This window comes from Taudactylus pleione, unplaced genomic scaffold (genome assembly GCF_031769625.1).
Source record: "Taudactylus pleione unplaced genomic scaffold, aTauple2 ptg000080l, whole genome shotgun sequence".
Classification (NCBI taxonomy): Eukaryota; Metazoa; Chordata; class Amphibia; order Anura; family Myobatrachidae; genus Taudactylus; species Taudactylus pleione.
Window position 1 is genome coordinate 5390586 of NW_028284482.1, and position 17339 is coordinate 5407924.

A 17339-nucleotide genomic window follows, 5' to 3' on the forward strand; every position below is an offset into this window, starting at 1 on the left:
AAACCACTTCAATTTACACAAGTGATTTACAGGAGGAACTTTAATAAATCATTAAATAGATAGAATTAATAACCTGCTGTTAGTGCCTCACATAAAGGGTCACATTACAGTTGTCATTGCTGTTACCACCCTCCCAAAATATAATAAGTACACTCAGCAAGTACTATAAATATCTGTATTGAATCCAACTAATAAGCAAAATATTTTTATTTTTTTTAAAATCTGAGTAGTTAAATAGAAAGAAAGAAATGTATTAAAATGGTTCCATTATGGTCAATCTACTTTTCTTTATTTCTCTTTTATGCTTTAAGAGCATCAATAAATCTTTATCTATATCTCATATCTAAAGTGTAACATTTTAACAGTTTAGCTTTTTCCTAATTTTTTGTTCATCAGCAACTGGAACTAAAAGTTTTTCCTTTACTTATTAGCTAATGGAGAACTAGCAGCCATGCCACTGAATTATAAGTGTAATCAATTACATCTATGGTAAAATAAATTCATTTTTTTCAATGGGTAGTATTAAATGTGGGTGGTGGGGCATGTGCAGTACCTGGTTTTTGGAGCCACGGTTCACTGGGTAAATTGAGGCAATTTGACTTACAAAATCCTAAAGACAAGATACCAGGGAAGATGCAGTTTATTTTTTATTATATGTTTAGGTCATACTATAATACATTATAGCAGAACAGATTAGTAAATAAATGCGTTAAATAACCAGCATCTAGATCAGGCATGTCAAACTCAAAATAGCAACCGGGCCGAATATTCAAGGTCTAAGAATGTGTGGGCAGCAAGAATCAAAAAAAAAGTCTTGCAATTTTTAAAGGGTTATTATTAATAAAAAACCAATGCAGTGCCCCCTGTAGTAGTGCCTTTTATGCAATGTCCCCTGTATTAGAGCCCCTTATGCAATGCCACTGTAGTTGTGCCCATTATGCAGTGCCCCCTGTATAAGAGCCCCTTACGCACTGCCCCCAGTAGTGCCCCTTATTCAATACACCCTGTATTAGAGTCCCTTATGCAGTGCCCCCTGTATAAGAGCTCCTTATGCAATGCACCCTGTATTAAAGCCCCTGAGGCAGTGCACCCAGTAGCACCCCCGTTAAAGTCCCTAGTAGTGCCCCTTATGCTTGCCCCCAGTATTGTCCCTAGTAGTGCCCGTTATGCTGTGCCCCCAGTAATGTCACTAGTAGTGCCCCTTATGCTGTTGCCCCTCCCAGTATAGAACAGGCCCCACTTACCTCTCTCTTACTTACCTCTCTTCATGCTGGCCGCTGGGCACCGCTCCGGCGTAGACGCCTGTTGCTCACAGGATTTAACTAGATCCATCAGGGCAGGCCGCTCACATCGTGGGTGACGTCATGACGTCACCCGCGCACTGCATCACTGGAACGCTGGTCTCTGAAGCGATCAGAGGCTTCTCTGTACGCTTCAGAGACCAGCATTCCAAGTTTAAACACAAATATTATGTGGCCCAGTCACCCCTGCCGTGATTGTAGCTGAGCTCCGATCATGGCAGGGGTGACTGGGCCGCATAATATATGTGTTACTGGGAGGAGACAGTGATCCACACCCCAGGTTTTAACAGATGTAAACTTTCCCTCATCTTCCTTAAAACCTGTCTTATTCTCACACTGTTGCATGCTCCCCATGGCTAATACCACATCTAGCCTGTGATTGGTCAATCCTCTGGGCTGTATGCGCCATTATTGAAAACTATTATTTACTTGTCAATTGGTGGAGATGTATCAAGCCTTGGTGAGCGATAAAGAACCAACAAATCAGCTTCTAATTCTGTCATTTTTCAAGCACAGCCTGTCAAATGACAGTTAGGCGATGATTGGTTGGTACTTTATTTCTCTCCAATGCTTGATACATCTCCCCCTCAATGTGATATAGGGCTGCTGTGCCTAATGATTCCCATGATGGAACAGTAGTAACCAACGAATGTATGAGAATGAGTGTGTATATTAATGAAGTCCCTCCCCATGTTAACCTATTATATGCTTATTTACTGAAATTCAACTTCCCGCCTTATGGGGGGCATCCACTACAAGATCTGAAAACGACTGCACGATTACGACACTGTAATCGTGCAGTCGTTTGTCAGTCGTGTGATGTGCCTGCACTGAACGAGCAGACGTTCAGTGCAGGGTCATCCATCATCTGGAAACATGCTGAGCCTGACGATATCCTCAGGTTGACCAGCATGTTTGCACAATGATAGATGTCTAAAAGACCAAATTTTCAAACGATGTTCAAACGATTTTATCGTTATCGATTCAATCTTTCAACTTTATCGTCTAGTGGATACCTCCCCCATTAGAAAGAGCAGGGAGGCAGGTGTAAGAATATACTTCCATATTGGTCTTGCTGTCTGAGTGGGAGACAGTGTACTAAAGCCCATTCAGATCATACAATCAGGTTCCTTCATATTAACTATAATCCACATAGCAAAAAATAAATAAATAAATAAATAATAGTTATGATGTCTTGCTTGTTTTTAATTGAAGCGGTCTGATGAAACACTACATCTCTCCACTTTAGAAGCCTTTTGCTGCTGGTGTCCCATAATCTGAAGCATTTGTTTATTTTGACAGTATCTATCCTAGCATGATACATGAGATTGAATTGTGATCAGTTCTGCGGTTTTAATTTATTTAAAATATATATATATATATATATATATATATATATATATATATGTAGAAAGGGAAAGGCGGCTGATGAAATGAAAGAATCAAACTTGACAACTGTGTCTGCCTTGTTCAACGTTTCAGTCTCACATGACTTATCAAGAACACAATGAAAAAAAAAATACACATACCTTTATAGTGGAATGTCCAAGGTGATTGGTGCAGTGTAATGCTCCATGCTGCCGGGGGCCAGAGTCTGACATCATCACTGTGCATCAGACACTCAGGCATCACACAGGATAAAGCAGTCTGATGCCCCCGGTGGATAGGAGGAAAAATGACCACTGTACATCGTGGATATGTGTGAATAGTGAGGCACTGACATGCAGTGCTAAACATGATGAAATGTCAACATCGTGTCACCATATATAATGCAATTTGCAAGGTGTGGGTCAATGCCCACACATCAAAAAATTGAAGAAACAAAAGTAACAAAATACAAATCGCTCCTATAAAAAGAAGGAACATAAAAACTCCACACCACTGTGTTCCTTAATAGTGAATGTGAATAAAGTGAAAATGTAAAACTATTATTCCAAGTGGAAAACAAATAAGAATAATACATATACAAAAAATAATAAAAAATGAAGATTAATTCTGATGTTGAACTGTGATAGGCAGTCCATTTTTAAAGCTTGTGGATGATGGCTTGTAGCACATAAGTGTATTGATCTGTAGACTTATTGTATAAAGTAGTATCAAAATGGTCTGTAACTTATAAATCAACATATCTAAAAATGCAATTGCCTGTTCTTGTATATCAGAAGTGAATCTGATTGATGTGACTCATTTAATTCCTTAATCATTGATGTAAAAGGTATCCTTCATACACATACAAAAAAATACAGATATCAACAATGTATCTGATGTATCACAGGATGCTGGGACCAAATCTGGATAAAATAGAATTTTCTTCATATTCAGCCTTGTACAAGTTAGCGTACACCTTAACTAAATTAGACCCCATAGCGGTCCCAGCATCCTGCATATAGAATGAAGACCCATATCTGAAATTATTGTTCAATATCAATCCAATTAATGTACAAACTCTCACTATATGGACCTCTGGTTAATCTCCTCCAGACAGCTTCAATACCAGAGTCATGCAGAATAACCATATATAATGAATTCATGTCCATAGTATGTGTGTGTGTGTATATATATTATATATATATATATATACATACATACACACACACACACACACACACACACACACACACGTGGCCAAAATTGGACACTTTTTGAAATTTGAATGTTTTTCAACTTTGAATGCTCATAAAAACTGTTACACTTCACGCAGTGCAATGATTCATATATCAAATGAAATAAAATTTAATGCTGAATTCAACACAATAAACAGGTCATCAAATATTTGCATTACAAGGGAAGTTATGCAGTGAAATCAACACTTATGATGTTACTGTCTTATCAGTATTTCGTTGGGTATCCATTATTTTTCAAGACAGCAGCACAGCAACGTGATCCAAGATTGTGGTGTTAAGTGAAAATGGTCTTTTGTATGCAGCAATTGCGAGAGAAATTGGTGGGAATGTGACTGCGTGAAGTGAAAGTTTTTATAAGCATTCGAAGTTGATAAACATTCAAATTTCAAAATGTGTCCACAATTGTGGCCACGTGTGTGTGTGTGTGTGTAAGATAGATAGATAGATATATATATCTCTATCTATATCTCTATCACACAGACAGTCCCGGCTCTCCCTTCCTCCATATATAGAATAATAGGCCGGGTGCCCACACAAATGCATCAAAAATGCTATATACTTCCCATCGGTGTGGCACTCCTGGACGACATCACTCACTCAGACAGCGGCATAATACGGCAACATTTCAGTGCCTATTTATTAGTGTGGCACACATCATCCTGATGAAAGTGCCACACTAATAAATAGGCACTGAAACGTTGCCGTATTATGCCGCTGTCTGAGTGAGTGATGTCGTCCAGGAGTGCCACACCAATGGGAAGTATATATATATATATATATATATATTCTCAGGAATTAGTCATATACCCAAGCTGTATCAGATAAAGTGTGTGGTGTCTCTCACATAGCTAGACATTAATAGCTGGCTGCAATAAACAATAAACAAATTGTGCTGCCAGTTGTAAGACAGAACCCCTGACAGAAATTGTGGGTATGCCACCAGCCTGTTTGCGAATCTGGCAATGTATACAGAATAGGGCAGACCACATGTTCTACTGTCATACATTGTCCAAGTCGTGAGTCAATCCAATCCACACTCAGTCTAGTTTGATATCAATTATTTTTTTTTTTATCCATAAGGTTAGCGGGAACCTTCCAATAGATATTACGATCACCAAGTTTATTATGTACATCAGAATCATAGTCACTAAAATCCACCACCACTGCTCCTCCCTTATAGGCAGGGCATATTATAATTGAGTCATTGTTCTTTAGGCTTCTGATACCTGTGTGCTGTTCTATATTCAAGTTACTATATTTACTTTTGACCTTCCAATTGAGGTTACACTCCTCCTTTGTAAGTTTCAGAAAGGTTTTAATGTTAGGATTGGTCCAACGTGCTGGGGTTCTCTGTATTTCATTAGTAACTTCAATATTACATACATTAGTATCACCAAAATTGTCTCTCAATCTCAACTTCTTCTCAAGTTTATACTCATATCAAATGTATTTCTTGTATAGGTAGGTACAAATGACAGAGACACTGCTAAAAGCGATGTTTCACCTGTACTGAAAGGGTAAGAAGACAGATTGATAACCATTATTGGTTAGCGTTTCTATCAGCCCCTTCTGCCTATGACTCCTCTGCGTGTGGGACCTATTCCTCTGACTGTAGGCATGTCCAGATTGTGATATGTTGTTGCCCCCAAAAAAGGTTGTGATCTAATGATAGTGTGTCACCCCACAATGAGGTAAAATGTTCTTGTACCTCAGAATCTAATAACACACCTGCCTAATATTGTGTAGGTCCCCCTCGTGCCATCAAATCAGCTCTGATCCATTGAGATATGGACTCCACAAGACATCTGAAAGTGTCCTGTGGTATCTGGCCCTAAGACATTAGCAGCAGATTCTGTAAGTCCTGTAACTTGTGAGGTGCAGCCTCCACGGCTTGGACTTCCAGCAAATCCCATAAATGCTCAATTGGATTGAGATCTGGGGAATTTGGAGGCCAAGACAACACTTTGCACAAATTGTTCAGGAATGATTTGAGAAACATGCCATGTAGCAGGGCACACAATTCTGCTGAAAGAGGCCACTGCCATCAAGAAATACTGTTGCCATGAAGGCATATACTAGGTCTGCAACAATGTTTAGGAAGGTGGTACATGTCAAAGTAACATCCACATGAATGGAAGTGCCCAAGGTTTCCCAGCAGAACATTGCCCAGAGCATCACACTTCCTCTGCTGACTTGCCTTCTTCCCCTAGTTCATGCTGGTGCCATCTTTTCCTTAGGTACATAATGCACACACAGCTGGCCGTCCACATAATGTAAAAGAAAATGTGATTCATCAGTCCAGGTCACCTCCTTCCATTGCTCCATGGTCCAGTTCTGACTCTCACGTGGCCATTGTAGGCACTTTCCGTGGTGGACAGGGGGTCAGCATGGTCACACTGTGTTCTGACACCTTTCTATTATGCCAGCATTAACCTGTTCAGCAATTTGTGCTACAGTAGCTCTTATGTGTGATAAACCCAGATGGGCTAGTATTCACTCCTCATGCGCATCAATGAGCCTTGTGCACCCATTACCCTGCCGCTTGTTCAATGGTTGCCCTTGCTTGGACCACTTTTGGTAGGTACTAACAACTGCATACCGGGAAGACACCACACAAGACCTGCTGTTTTGGAGATGCTCTTACCCAGTCATCTAGCCATCACAATTTAGCCCTTGTCAGATTGTTACGCTTGGCCATTTTTCCACTTCCAGCACATCAACTTCAAGAACTAAATGTTCTTTTGCTGCTTAATATATCTGACTCCTTGGCAGGTGCAGTTGTAGCAAAATAATTAAGGTTAGTCAATTCAACTGTCAGTGGTTTTAAACTAAAATTAAAAAAGACAAAACAAAACACAACTTCAAAGAAATGTTCTTTTAATTTTAAATACTAAATTTCTCCCACCCATCCAGACATATCTAGCTCTCCATCCCTAAAAAATAAAAACACTTTAACGGTCAACAGGGTTCTACTTTCAGGACTGCCTGGGTGTTACATGACTCAGACTCCCTACTGCCAGAAAAGGCACAGTTTACCCATTTAAAAAAATAGACACAACAGACAGAACAAAACAAAAATAAAGACAATAAAGGGAAACTGTAGAATTATGGCAATCATGTTTCTTTAAATATTTTCCAAAATAAAAGCTATTGCTTTAGTTTTACAGGACAGTCTTCACAAATGACAGGCAACTGTCAAATTAATTATGAGAAGTGGCACCTTTAAAATTTAAATACAAGTACGGGAAATAAAAGGCACTTAAATGGTTAATTCTGAATACAATTGTATGGAACAGAAGATTTTTTTTTTTTTTTTTTAAGTGGAAAAAAAATAATTGGAAAATATATTAGAGCCAACTGTTTCTTATTACTCATTAAATAAAGCAAGCATTGTTTATTCGTACAGTTTCAACCGGTCTTTCTTAAAGCAGCATTCTGTTAATTTCCTGTTCTGGTACAGAAATAACATTACATTTAATCTGTTAGTTGATTATAATAAAACAGGAAATCGCATCACCTCCATCCACCCCCAAAAAAGTTAAATGACAACTTTTGTGCCTTTAGACGATGGGAACAGTATAATTGTAAGCCATCAGGATTAGGTAAGAGACAAACCTGAAATGGTGGTAAGTAAAAACACAAATGTAAACTATACATATATTTAAAGAAAAAAAAAAGTCTAATACAGCCAAGATGATCTGAGCTATAGCAGCAACATGGATGAATGCATGGTTAAGAGTCCAAAACTATACACCGTAAATTTTTCACTAGGCAGCTGAAATGGATCTTTAGGTGGTCTCAACGGAATATGAATGTCAGTCACTGCTGAACTGCCTTCCCAGATTGAACTTGCTTCTGCTTACCCACATGTAAAATACAGTTCTGCTTGACTGGCTATAAGATGCAAGAGAGTGAAATCAATCTGATAAACGGCTCTCATTTTAACAGACATTAGTTAAAAACTGTGAAAAGATAATCCAGACAAAATCTAATACACTGCCATGTTAGTAACATAGCTAGTGGCCTTATTTAGCTTTAGGAGAAGAAAATGATGGACAAATGTGAACTCTAGGGTAATTCCAAATTATTTCCTAGTAAACATGACTATCAAATAAACACTTGGGAGACCATGATAAAATAGCCAAAAATGAATGTTATAAAAGGACTATAGCATATTATATTTATCTGCATACACAATCAATCTGGTTATTTATCCATTTGGCATAAAATGCTAGAGAATATGCATGTCTCTGAAATGTAAATTGCCTTGCAAATTTTAAAAAGATTTACGAACATTAATATGTATGCAAAAGTTTTCAGAACAGTTTGAGAATGTATTTATATCTAGTGTGCAATTAGGTTAGCCAATTTTTTTTTTATGGCAGAAAATGGCAGTTGCAAAAAAACAATTTTGTCATTTCCAAGGCTCATTGACAGGAAGTTTACCATGTCTAGGAATCTATAATCCCCAATGTTGCGTTTTTTTCTCAAATATTTTTAGTTCTGACGAAGTCCTGAAACTTTTACATATATTTGTGTTTATTAGGAATGTTTGTGTATATAAATTTACGTCTAGTGTTTCAATCATATAGAATGGAAATTAAATTCTTTTTCTAATTTTAGTCATAATGATGCACTGCATCTCAATTTTGCAAAACATTCAGAAATATGTGAATATACTCCAAACATTTAGTATTTTTAAGCTACTTCATCTTACAATAAAACAGGCAACATAAACCTCTATATATTGTAAAACACTTAAGATTCATAATAGATGGTACTTGCATTTAAATGCTCATTTTAATGCCTTGGGTTAATGTCCTGTAAGCTGGAAACTATATATTATCGTAACAAAATGAAAATAGTTTAAATATTGGTGGAGACTGTAATTAAAGGCTTTTTTTTACCTAATCCTTTTATACTGAAATGCTGTTCAAGACTTAAAAACGCAACTAAAGCGCCACATCTGCTAAAACAGTGTACAATCTATGAGCGCTTGAAGAAACCTAATTATTAAATACATAAAGATATGTCACAAATTTGTCCCATAATGCTTTTTTAATTGCTCCCTCATGCAGACATCTGCCAACAAAGGAGGACAATTTAAAATTTCCGCAGCTTGACGGCATGATTTTGAAACTTATGAGCGAGCATTTGCAGAAGCAATAAGTCTAGGTGTTACAAAATCAGTTGGTTATACTAAAAAGGTAAAAAAGTCCCACTTTAGTCATATTTTTACTCAATTCCACAAATATTTTAAATTTTTTGAGGGTGGGATAGAATGTGTTTTCTTTATTTTATTTAGAACTATTTGCCAGCAATATTATTCTGAAATCCTCAGTAAAATAATGGAATGCAAACTTGTACATTTCATGTGGTTTACGACAAAATAAATATAAAACAATCATTTAGCCCAGTGATTATATAACATTGCAGTGGGAAGCATCCTCCCCTGTCATCACTTGCTCTAAAAGAAATCCTCTGTGGCTTGATAGCACCATCTTATAGCCAGCCATGCACAAGATCAGTCTTCTGCTGCCTTCTTCCTCTTTTTGATCAAGTATTCATTCTGTTCTCCACAGTACTTGAGATCAGAGTCATGTAAACATAGACAGGACATGGCAGCTCATTCTGCCAACGAAGCACTTTCCAATAGGGCTGTTCCTGCCAATCAGAAGAATAAATCCTAATAAAAATAAAAAAATCAACTTGTCCACTTAGTCCTGTTGATCAGATGTCATGGATTTTTACGCTGCAATTTGGAGTCCCCTTTACTCTGACCTCCATCTTGAAAAAAAACAAAAACAATTATGTATAAAGTAACAAGTATGAGAACTGTAGTTTAAGTAATACTGTCCTTTTCTCCTGCCACTGAGAACATATTAGTTGCCGAGCAGCTCTGGAAGTATGATTTAGTCACTCTGGTTTGCATTATTTTATTCAGAGAAATCCTCAATAAGTTGCAATCCTGCATTTATTATAAATACACAATCATATAATTCCTATAAATGCACAATACAAAATACACACTAAAGATTGAAAAGCACAAATTAAGGCAACTATAACCACTCAAATATTACCTTCAATAGTTAAATAATAGTACACAATAACTTTAATATATTACTGTTTGCATATAATGTTCAGGTAATAAACTTCCAAAAAAAAAAAAAAAAAAAAAATGTGGACCAATATGGAAAATAGCTCTTGCAGAAGGGAACATCGGGGATAGTCTCAGTAATAGACTAGAGCTTATTCCTGGATCAGAAACGGATTATAACGGGTAGGTATACGGTAATGCGAAGGGATGACCGTTAGAGGTACAAAGCATTCCCAACTCGTTCAGCAGCTAGTAATCAGGTGACCGTACTCACAATAGCAACACATTAATGTGATGATGCTATCTCAGCCCATTGTAAGGGCTGCCATGGAGTTTTTAAAATGAATTATTGGTTAGAACCCAAATGCGGTCCTCATAGTTCCCCAACAGTTCATGTTTTAGATAGATCCATGGTTGAGCACAGGTGGTTAAATCAAATTGACAGATATTAAATCACATGTGCTCAACCATGGATATCTCTAAAACATGAATTGTTGGTGAGCCTTGATCATGTTTGGGAACCGCTGTGTTAGAATAATACACTATTTTGCAACTCTAGACTAATAGCTGCAAAGATCCATTTGGCTCACAGAAGCTTATTTGGATCTGATGCACCCTTGAAACAACTCTATTCCAGCTAAGATGTGGGACACCTATGTGATACTGGTAACTTTATTTGTAAGACTTCTTACTAATCCAAGTTCCTCCCACATATTTGGATAAGATCCCTAAAGGATTGATTGCATCAATAGCATGGATATTTGTGATTGTATCAACAGCATGGATATTTGTGATTGTATCAACAGCATGGATATTTGTGATTGTATCAACAGCATGGATATTTGTGATTGTATCAACAGCATGGATATTTGTGATTGTATCAACAGCATGGATATTTGTGATTGTATCAACAGCATGGATATTTGTGATTGTATCAACAGCAAGGATATTTGTGATTGTATCAACAGCATGGATATTTGTGATTGTATCAACAGCAAGGATATTTGTGATTGTATCAACAGCATGGATATTTGTGATTGTATCAACAGCATGGATATTTGGAGAATCAGTTATTTGAGATCTTGTTATTTCAATAACACAGAACTATACAGATCAATTGCTTATTAATGCACTCAAGCTGAACAAATGGATTACCACCAATGCGGCAATAAAAATAAGATTAAAGTTCATAAAACAATTTATATGTACTTTTTTGTGTATTGTGAATTCAATTAATTAAAAAGCATAACAAATTACATGTACTGTAAAATGTATTACTGTATATGATTTACATATACAGTAATATGCCCTTCTGCTCAACGGGAGGTTTCTGTCCTACCTGAGCTCGCCTTACTGTATATGATTTAGGTTCACCTGGCAAACAGCATCTATTCTATGGCAGGCTTCAATACTCCTATGTAGCCACCAAAAGCAGGCATATCGTTTAAAACCATACCTCGTCTGGTATAGGAAAGTGGTGAGCTGTGGGGTCTGCATGCCTTATTTCCTTCAGTGGTGTTTATATGCCTGCTGCCTATAGAGCTCATTTTCTTTGTGATCATGCACGGTTTCATATCTACATTACTGTATAGGTGTATAGCACTCTCCTCCTGGAGTTTGAATAAATGAGAAACTGCCATATGTGAGGGTTTAACAAATGATGTTTTAAGTGGTAACTGCTTTCTTCTCACAGATGGGATAAATTCTGGCCCATTTCTAGGTGTAGCTGGTTAGTGTGAGAGGAGGATGTTTGCTTCCATGTTTCAGCTTTCCCATAAAAGCAAGGCCTCTGACTCCACCTGGGGAACAATGACCGTAGGGATTAGGTAGGGAGACTGATGATTAGGCACTAAGTTGTTACCTATTAGAGCAGAAAGCACCCCCCCCCCTTAAGTAAGCCCTCCCCTTCCTCTAGCTCCTCAGTTATCTTACTACCCAAGCCAAAGGAAACACAGAATAAAGAAACAATGTAAAATGCAAACATGTCAGAGGGGGATGTAGTGAATAGATGGGCGGACGCTATGCCAACTCGTTCTGCCCGACAAGGGATTTAAGATAGGCGTTGAAATGCCAAAGCCTATCTTAATCCCTACAGCGGAACACCGACCCCCACCATCACGACCGTCCTCTGACGGGTGAGTAGAACACTTAGCCCGAGGATGAAGGGGGGGGGTTAGGTTTAGGGACCCCAGGGGGGGACTTAGGGTTAGGCACCCACCCGTGGAAGGCTAGGGTTAGGCACCCCCCCCAGGAGGGTTAAGTTTAGGGTGCGGGGAGGGGGGGGGGGGGGTTAGGTTTAGGCAACCCTGGGGGGACGTTAGTGTTAGGCAACCTTAAAGGAGGGTTGAGGGGGGGGGGGAAGAGGGGAGGGTTAGGTTACTTACATTTTCTTGCCAGGATTTTGACCCGCCCGGCTGCCGCTGTCAGTATTTGATCCTGCTGGCATTACATACCAATTCCATCAGAGGTACAAGCAAGGTAATGCATAACCAGGGGAACTGATTTTATTGGACGAAGCGCCTCTTTTCTCCCATCTGGGGAACCCTGACCACAGGATCTTCCAAAGTAAGCCATAAGACGGGGAGAAACATGCACAGGCTGAGCACAAAACCTTAAGGGCAAAACTTGCATCCTTGGTGGTCCTCAAGGCACCTCAACAGTTCAGGTTTTAGAGCTATCCATGGTTCAGCACAGGTGCTTAAATCAAACTGACTGAGGTACTAATTAAGTCCCCTGTGGTCAAGCATAGATATCCTTAAAACCTGGACTGTTAGGGTGCCCTGAGGAATTTGGAAAACTCTAAAATAAACTTAGTCCCTTGCATCATACTTGCCTACTTTCCCGAAATGGGTGGGAGTCTCCCAAAAATCGTGTGGCGCTCCTGAAAGTATAACATACTCTATGTACAAAGAACTTAAACACACACTTTTTTAGATCAAGCTCAAAGGACACGTGACCTTAAAATGTAAATGTCAATAATTTTATATGAAAACTATGGTCCCTTAGCTTCAAAACAAGACTAAGATGAAAGTTCTACTACAATTAGAAGCAAAGTTATGATTCGTTTTAGTTGACCTTGCAAGCATAAATTTTAAATTTTTTGTCATGTCTGCAATCTAGCTACACATTTTTTCACCTAGAAGAAGGCAAGGGCCGAAACGTGTTGGAGACCACCTACTCACGCTCTCCCCTGCCCAGGCAAAGAGAGGTCCTGACCTCAGGAGTCACAGCTGCTCTTGCCAACCCCCACACCCGCTCTCCCACACACGGGTACGCTCGCCAGGACCAGGTACCTCCCCACTCCAGGAGGCTGCAGAGCACAACCCAGACCGCCACCCACAACAGCGGCGATTCAACGCCCGCCACATACAAAGGGGATTCACTCACCACCTGACCTCCAGCCGCTCACCACCAGCGCGCCACCACACCATCAGGTCAAGGTGCAGTGTGGACACCATACCCACCTCCGGGCCCAACCTTGCTGACAACTATTCTGCTACACCTGGGTTCCAGCCACTGAACCAGCAGACAAAGTCAAGACAAAGAAGGAGTGGGGTATGCACCCCACGTCTACTCCCTGGCCGCAACGTGCACCACAAGAGCAACCTACCGGTAGGTATACCTAAGAACTAGAGACACTGCATCTCACCACCAGCGTGCGGGACGCCGCCGACACGAACTTCCTACCACAGACCCCACTTTCTCAGACGGCTTCATAAGACTGTAGACCATAGGTCCAGCAGGGATAACATGGCCGGTCAAGAACCGTACGGCAAGGAGCCCCCTGAAAGGGTCGACCTACCTTCCCACCGGAGCCCAGCCTATCATACGTCTCCCACCAGACCCTATTTCCTACCCCCCTGGACCTTATTGGAGCAGCACTGTGCCTCTCAAATGATTTGGCCCAAACATCGTGTGTCATTTCACATAGCACTACACACCACACTACATACCACCACCTCCCCGCACAGACACCACCCAGCTTACCCATCATCCATAAGAAGAGCTCACCCAACCAACTATTATCATTTCTACCAATATCAGGACTTTGTACTCCGGTAAGAAGGTGCAGCACTCCACATGCACCCCCACACACACACACACACACACACACACACACACACCATCCCACCCCACCTCGCATCCCCTCCACATTTTCCTCCAATTAGACCACACCACGGTTGTGCGCAGTCCACCTCAACCTACTGTTGCATGAACACCATGTATCACTGAGAGCTAAAATTTTACATATGAAAGTTACTTTATGCCTTCGATCATCCTACCAAATTTTATGAAAATCTAAGAGGTCAGGTTGGAAGCTGGAATGACCCAAGAGTCAAAATGGTACCTAAACCTCCAACAGAGGAAACAATCCACTCCAGACACCACAAAACTGCACTCTCAACTCCAAAGTACTGATATAAAAGTCCCGGAAGAACGAAAACATAACAGTGTCTGGCTGCATCCCAAGGGCCAACTGATGTGAGGTTGTGGCCCAAAGACCAGAGAATTTAACCCTCAGAAAGTAGTACAGGGTTATAAACAGTAGACCAGCACAGCCAAACAATTGAAGACCAGCCTTGCTTGTACCAGACAGAACACCCAAACACTGCTTGCAGAATTCACAGGTTCAAACAGCATGATACTTTAGACCAGGATTACTGGCCCAATACCTAGAAAAATTGAATCTACTACACACTCCCTCTGCCTTTCATGGGAGGGGTAAGATAAAAAGGCAGAGGGAAACCACTTCGTTCAGCAAAAGCCAGAGAAAATGCAGACAATCCTGCTGGGGACATGTAGTCTGTTGACCATCATTAATAAATGATTAGCCACCACCCCCATGAAACTAAGGGCCGTATTCAATCAGCCGCGAAAAGTGCCGTTTGGAGAAAAGTTTTTGCCGATTTGGACATTTCGCATGTTTTCAACTTATCTCCGTATTCAAATACAGCAGTTTTTTTCCACTTAGGCGAAACCTCCTGTAATTGAATATGGAGATAAGTTGGAAACAGGCGAAAATTTTCTCTGTATAGGCAGGCGAATTGGAAGTGCAAAATCTCTATTTTGGGGTGCAAATGTGGGGATTTGTTACAGAAGCCTTTGGACACCACCCCCCTAATGACTAATCAGTCCAAAAAAATGTAAACAAAAAATTACATGTTATTTTTGGGGCGAAAATTAAAAGTGTTGGAAAATGGGTAAAAAGTGGGAGGCCTGGTACTTTGGGGGGCTATATGGATGGGACAGGTGTTTTGGGGATTGCACGAGACTGCAGCAGGTGTATTTGAGATTTTTTAAATCTTCACTTTAGAGACATCAAAATATGCTAGTACCCATTTTCATGTACCCCAAATTTGACCTCTGTACATATTTTTCCCAAAAGAAACTGCTTTCTATCATTTTTCAGCATTTATGCATATAACAGCCAATTATGTCACTTTGAGAACACAAATCACTTTTATTAGGGCTATTAGAACACTTCTACAGCCAAGGCCAAAAGTTTTGAGAATGACAAGTATTGGTTTTCACAGAGTTTGCTGCTTCCATGTTTTTAGACCTTTATGTCAGATGTTACTATGGTATATTGAAGCAAAATTACAAGCATTTCATAAGTGTCAAAGGCTTTTATTGACAATTACATTAAGTTTATGCAAAGAGTCAATATTTGCAGTGTTGACCCTTCTTTTTCAAGACCTCTGCAATTCGCGCTGGCATGCTGTCGATCAACTTCTGGGCCACATACTGACTGATGGCCGCCTATTCTTGCCTAATCAATACTTACAGTTTGTCAGAATTTGTGGGGTTTTGTTTGTCAACCCGCCTCTTAATCCCATTGAGAATTTGTGGTCAATCTTTAAGGTCTGGGGAGTTTCCTGGCCATTGACCCAAAATTTTGATGTTTTGTTCCCTGTGCCACTTAGTTAACACTTTTGCCTTATGGAAAGCCCCTTGGAGAACAGCACAGAAAAGTAATCAGTTAATTAGGGGAGTTTGTCACCGTATATTGATTTCTAATGTTAGTGCAGCTTTTTCTGGGGTACAGACTGATTTCCCCAAAATCTTAGACACTTCGCCAGTTTCCCTATTCGCCGATTTTGCCTGTTTGCCTTTGAGTGTTTTGGAATTTAGGCCCTCATTCAGAGCCGTACGCTCTGAGCAGAGCGCACGCTCTGAATGAGGGCCGCCCTCCATAATTATGGAGCGTCCTCCTGGACGCTCGTATAGCTGTGGGTCACCACCCACAGCCTATACGAGCGTGCAGTTTGATGGCCGCGTTGGTCTTGACCATCGCGACCATCGAAACTGCGAGCCGGAGCCTGCGGTTGAGGTTTTCAACCGCAAGGCCCGGAGTGATTTTGGCTCTATATCACTCCCACTGACATCACTAGTGATGTCAGTGGGCCGGCTTCTGACGGTAGGCGTTCCTTTGGGAATGCCCCCGTCAGGGAGGCACGCCCACTAAAGGGGGCATGCTGTCAAACAACATCGACAGCACGCCCCCTTTGATCAGACACAACGAGCGAAGGAAAGTCCTTCGCTCGTCGCGTCTGGCGCATGCGCACGACGGAGCTCCCTCCATCGTGCGCATGCTCAGTGCACAACATCGACCCACTTGCGAGCGGACAGCCGCTCGCGAGTGGCTCTGAATCAGGCCCTTAATACGGATAAGCGGGAGCGCGCACGGAAAAAGTATTGCCTAAAAACACGCAAAGGCGACGAAAACATCGCGGTCCGGCTTTTCCTGGCTAATTGAATACGGGCCTTAAGGTGCGTACACACTGGGCGATATCACTCATGGAGCAAATCGTCTAGTGTGTCCTTGGCAGGGGTGTGCTCAGTGTCGGTAATGACTCTGAGCACAAACGCTGAACTATATCATGAACGATATCGTTCAGTACCAGGCTCCCTCCCTCATTCCCGAACATGCAACATGACAATATCGCATTGAACGTCAAAGACCAACAACCAGATGGAGCGCACAACGCTGGTCGTTATCGTTGATAGTTTTTGTGCAAAAACTGAAGACAACTCGTCCGACGAGTCGTCGTTCCGTCGTCCAAAATAGCGCCCAGTGTGTACGCACCTTAAGTCTGAAGACTAGTGAAGGCTGGGAAAAAAGGCCCCGAGAGCGGTACTCGCTATTTCGAACTTGAAACACTATTCTCTAGTAAGGGAGAGTTCCAAGAAGTAGGACATCCCAAAGGTGCACACTTCATTCAGACAAAAGGGTGTTAAGACCCCATGTGAAGTGACCAAAATGTCTGCAACATGGAAGGCCCTTCTAAATCTCCTCTAAAACACACACACACACAC

At 40.6% G+C, this 17339-nt stretch overlaps 1 protein-coding gene across 2 annotated transcripts in view; it reads right to left on the minus strand.

Moving 5' to 3' along the window:
- Positions 1-6785: 6785 nt before the first annotated feature.
- The window catches only part of UBN2 (ubinuclein 2), an 85605-nt gene continuing 75051 nt past the window's right edge, over positions 6786-17339 (minus strand). For both annotated transcript variants that reach the window (XM_088468037.1, XM_088468036.1), the window contains one exon: positions 6786-9712. In XM_088468037.1, the coding sequence (XP_088324163.1) occupies positions 9663-9712 (50 nt within the window). In that variant the 3' untranslated portion in view covers positions 6786-9662. The remainder of the gene's footprint in view (positions 9713-17339) is intronic.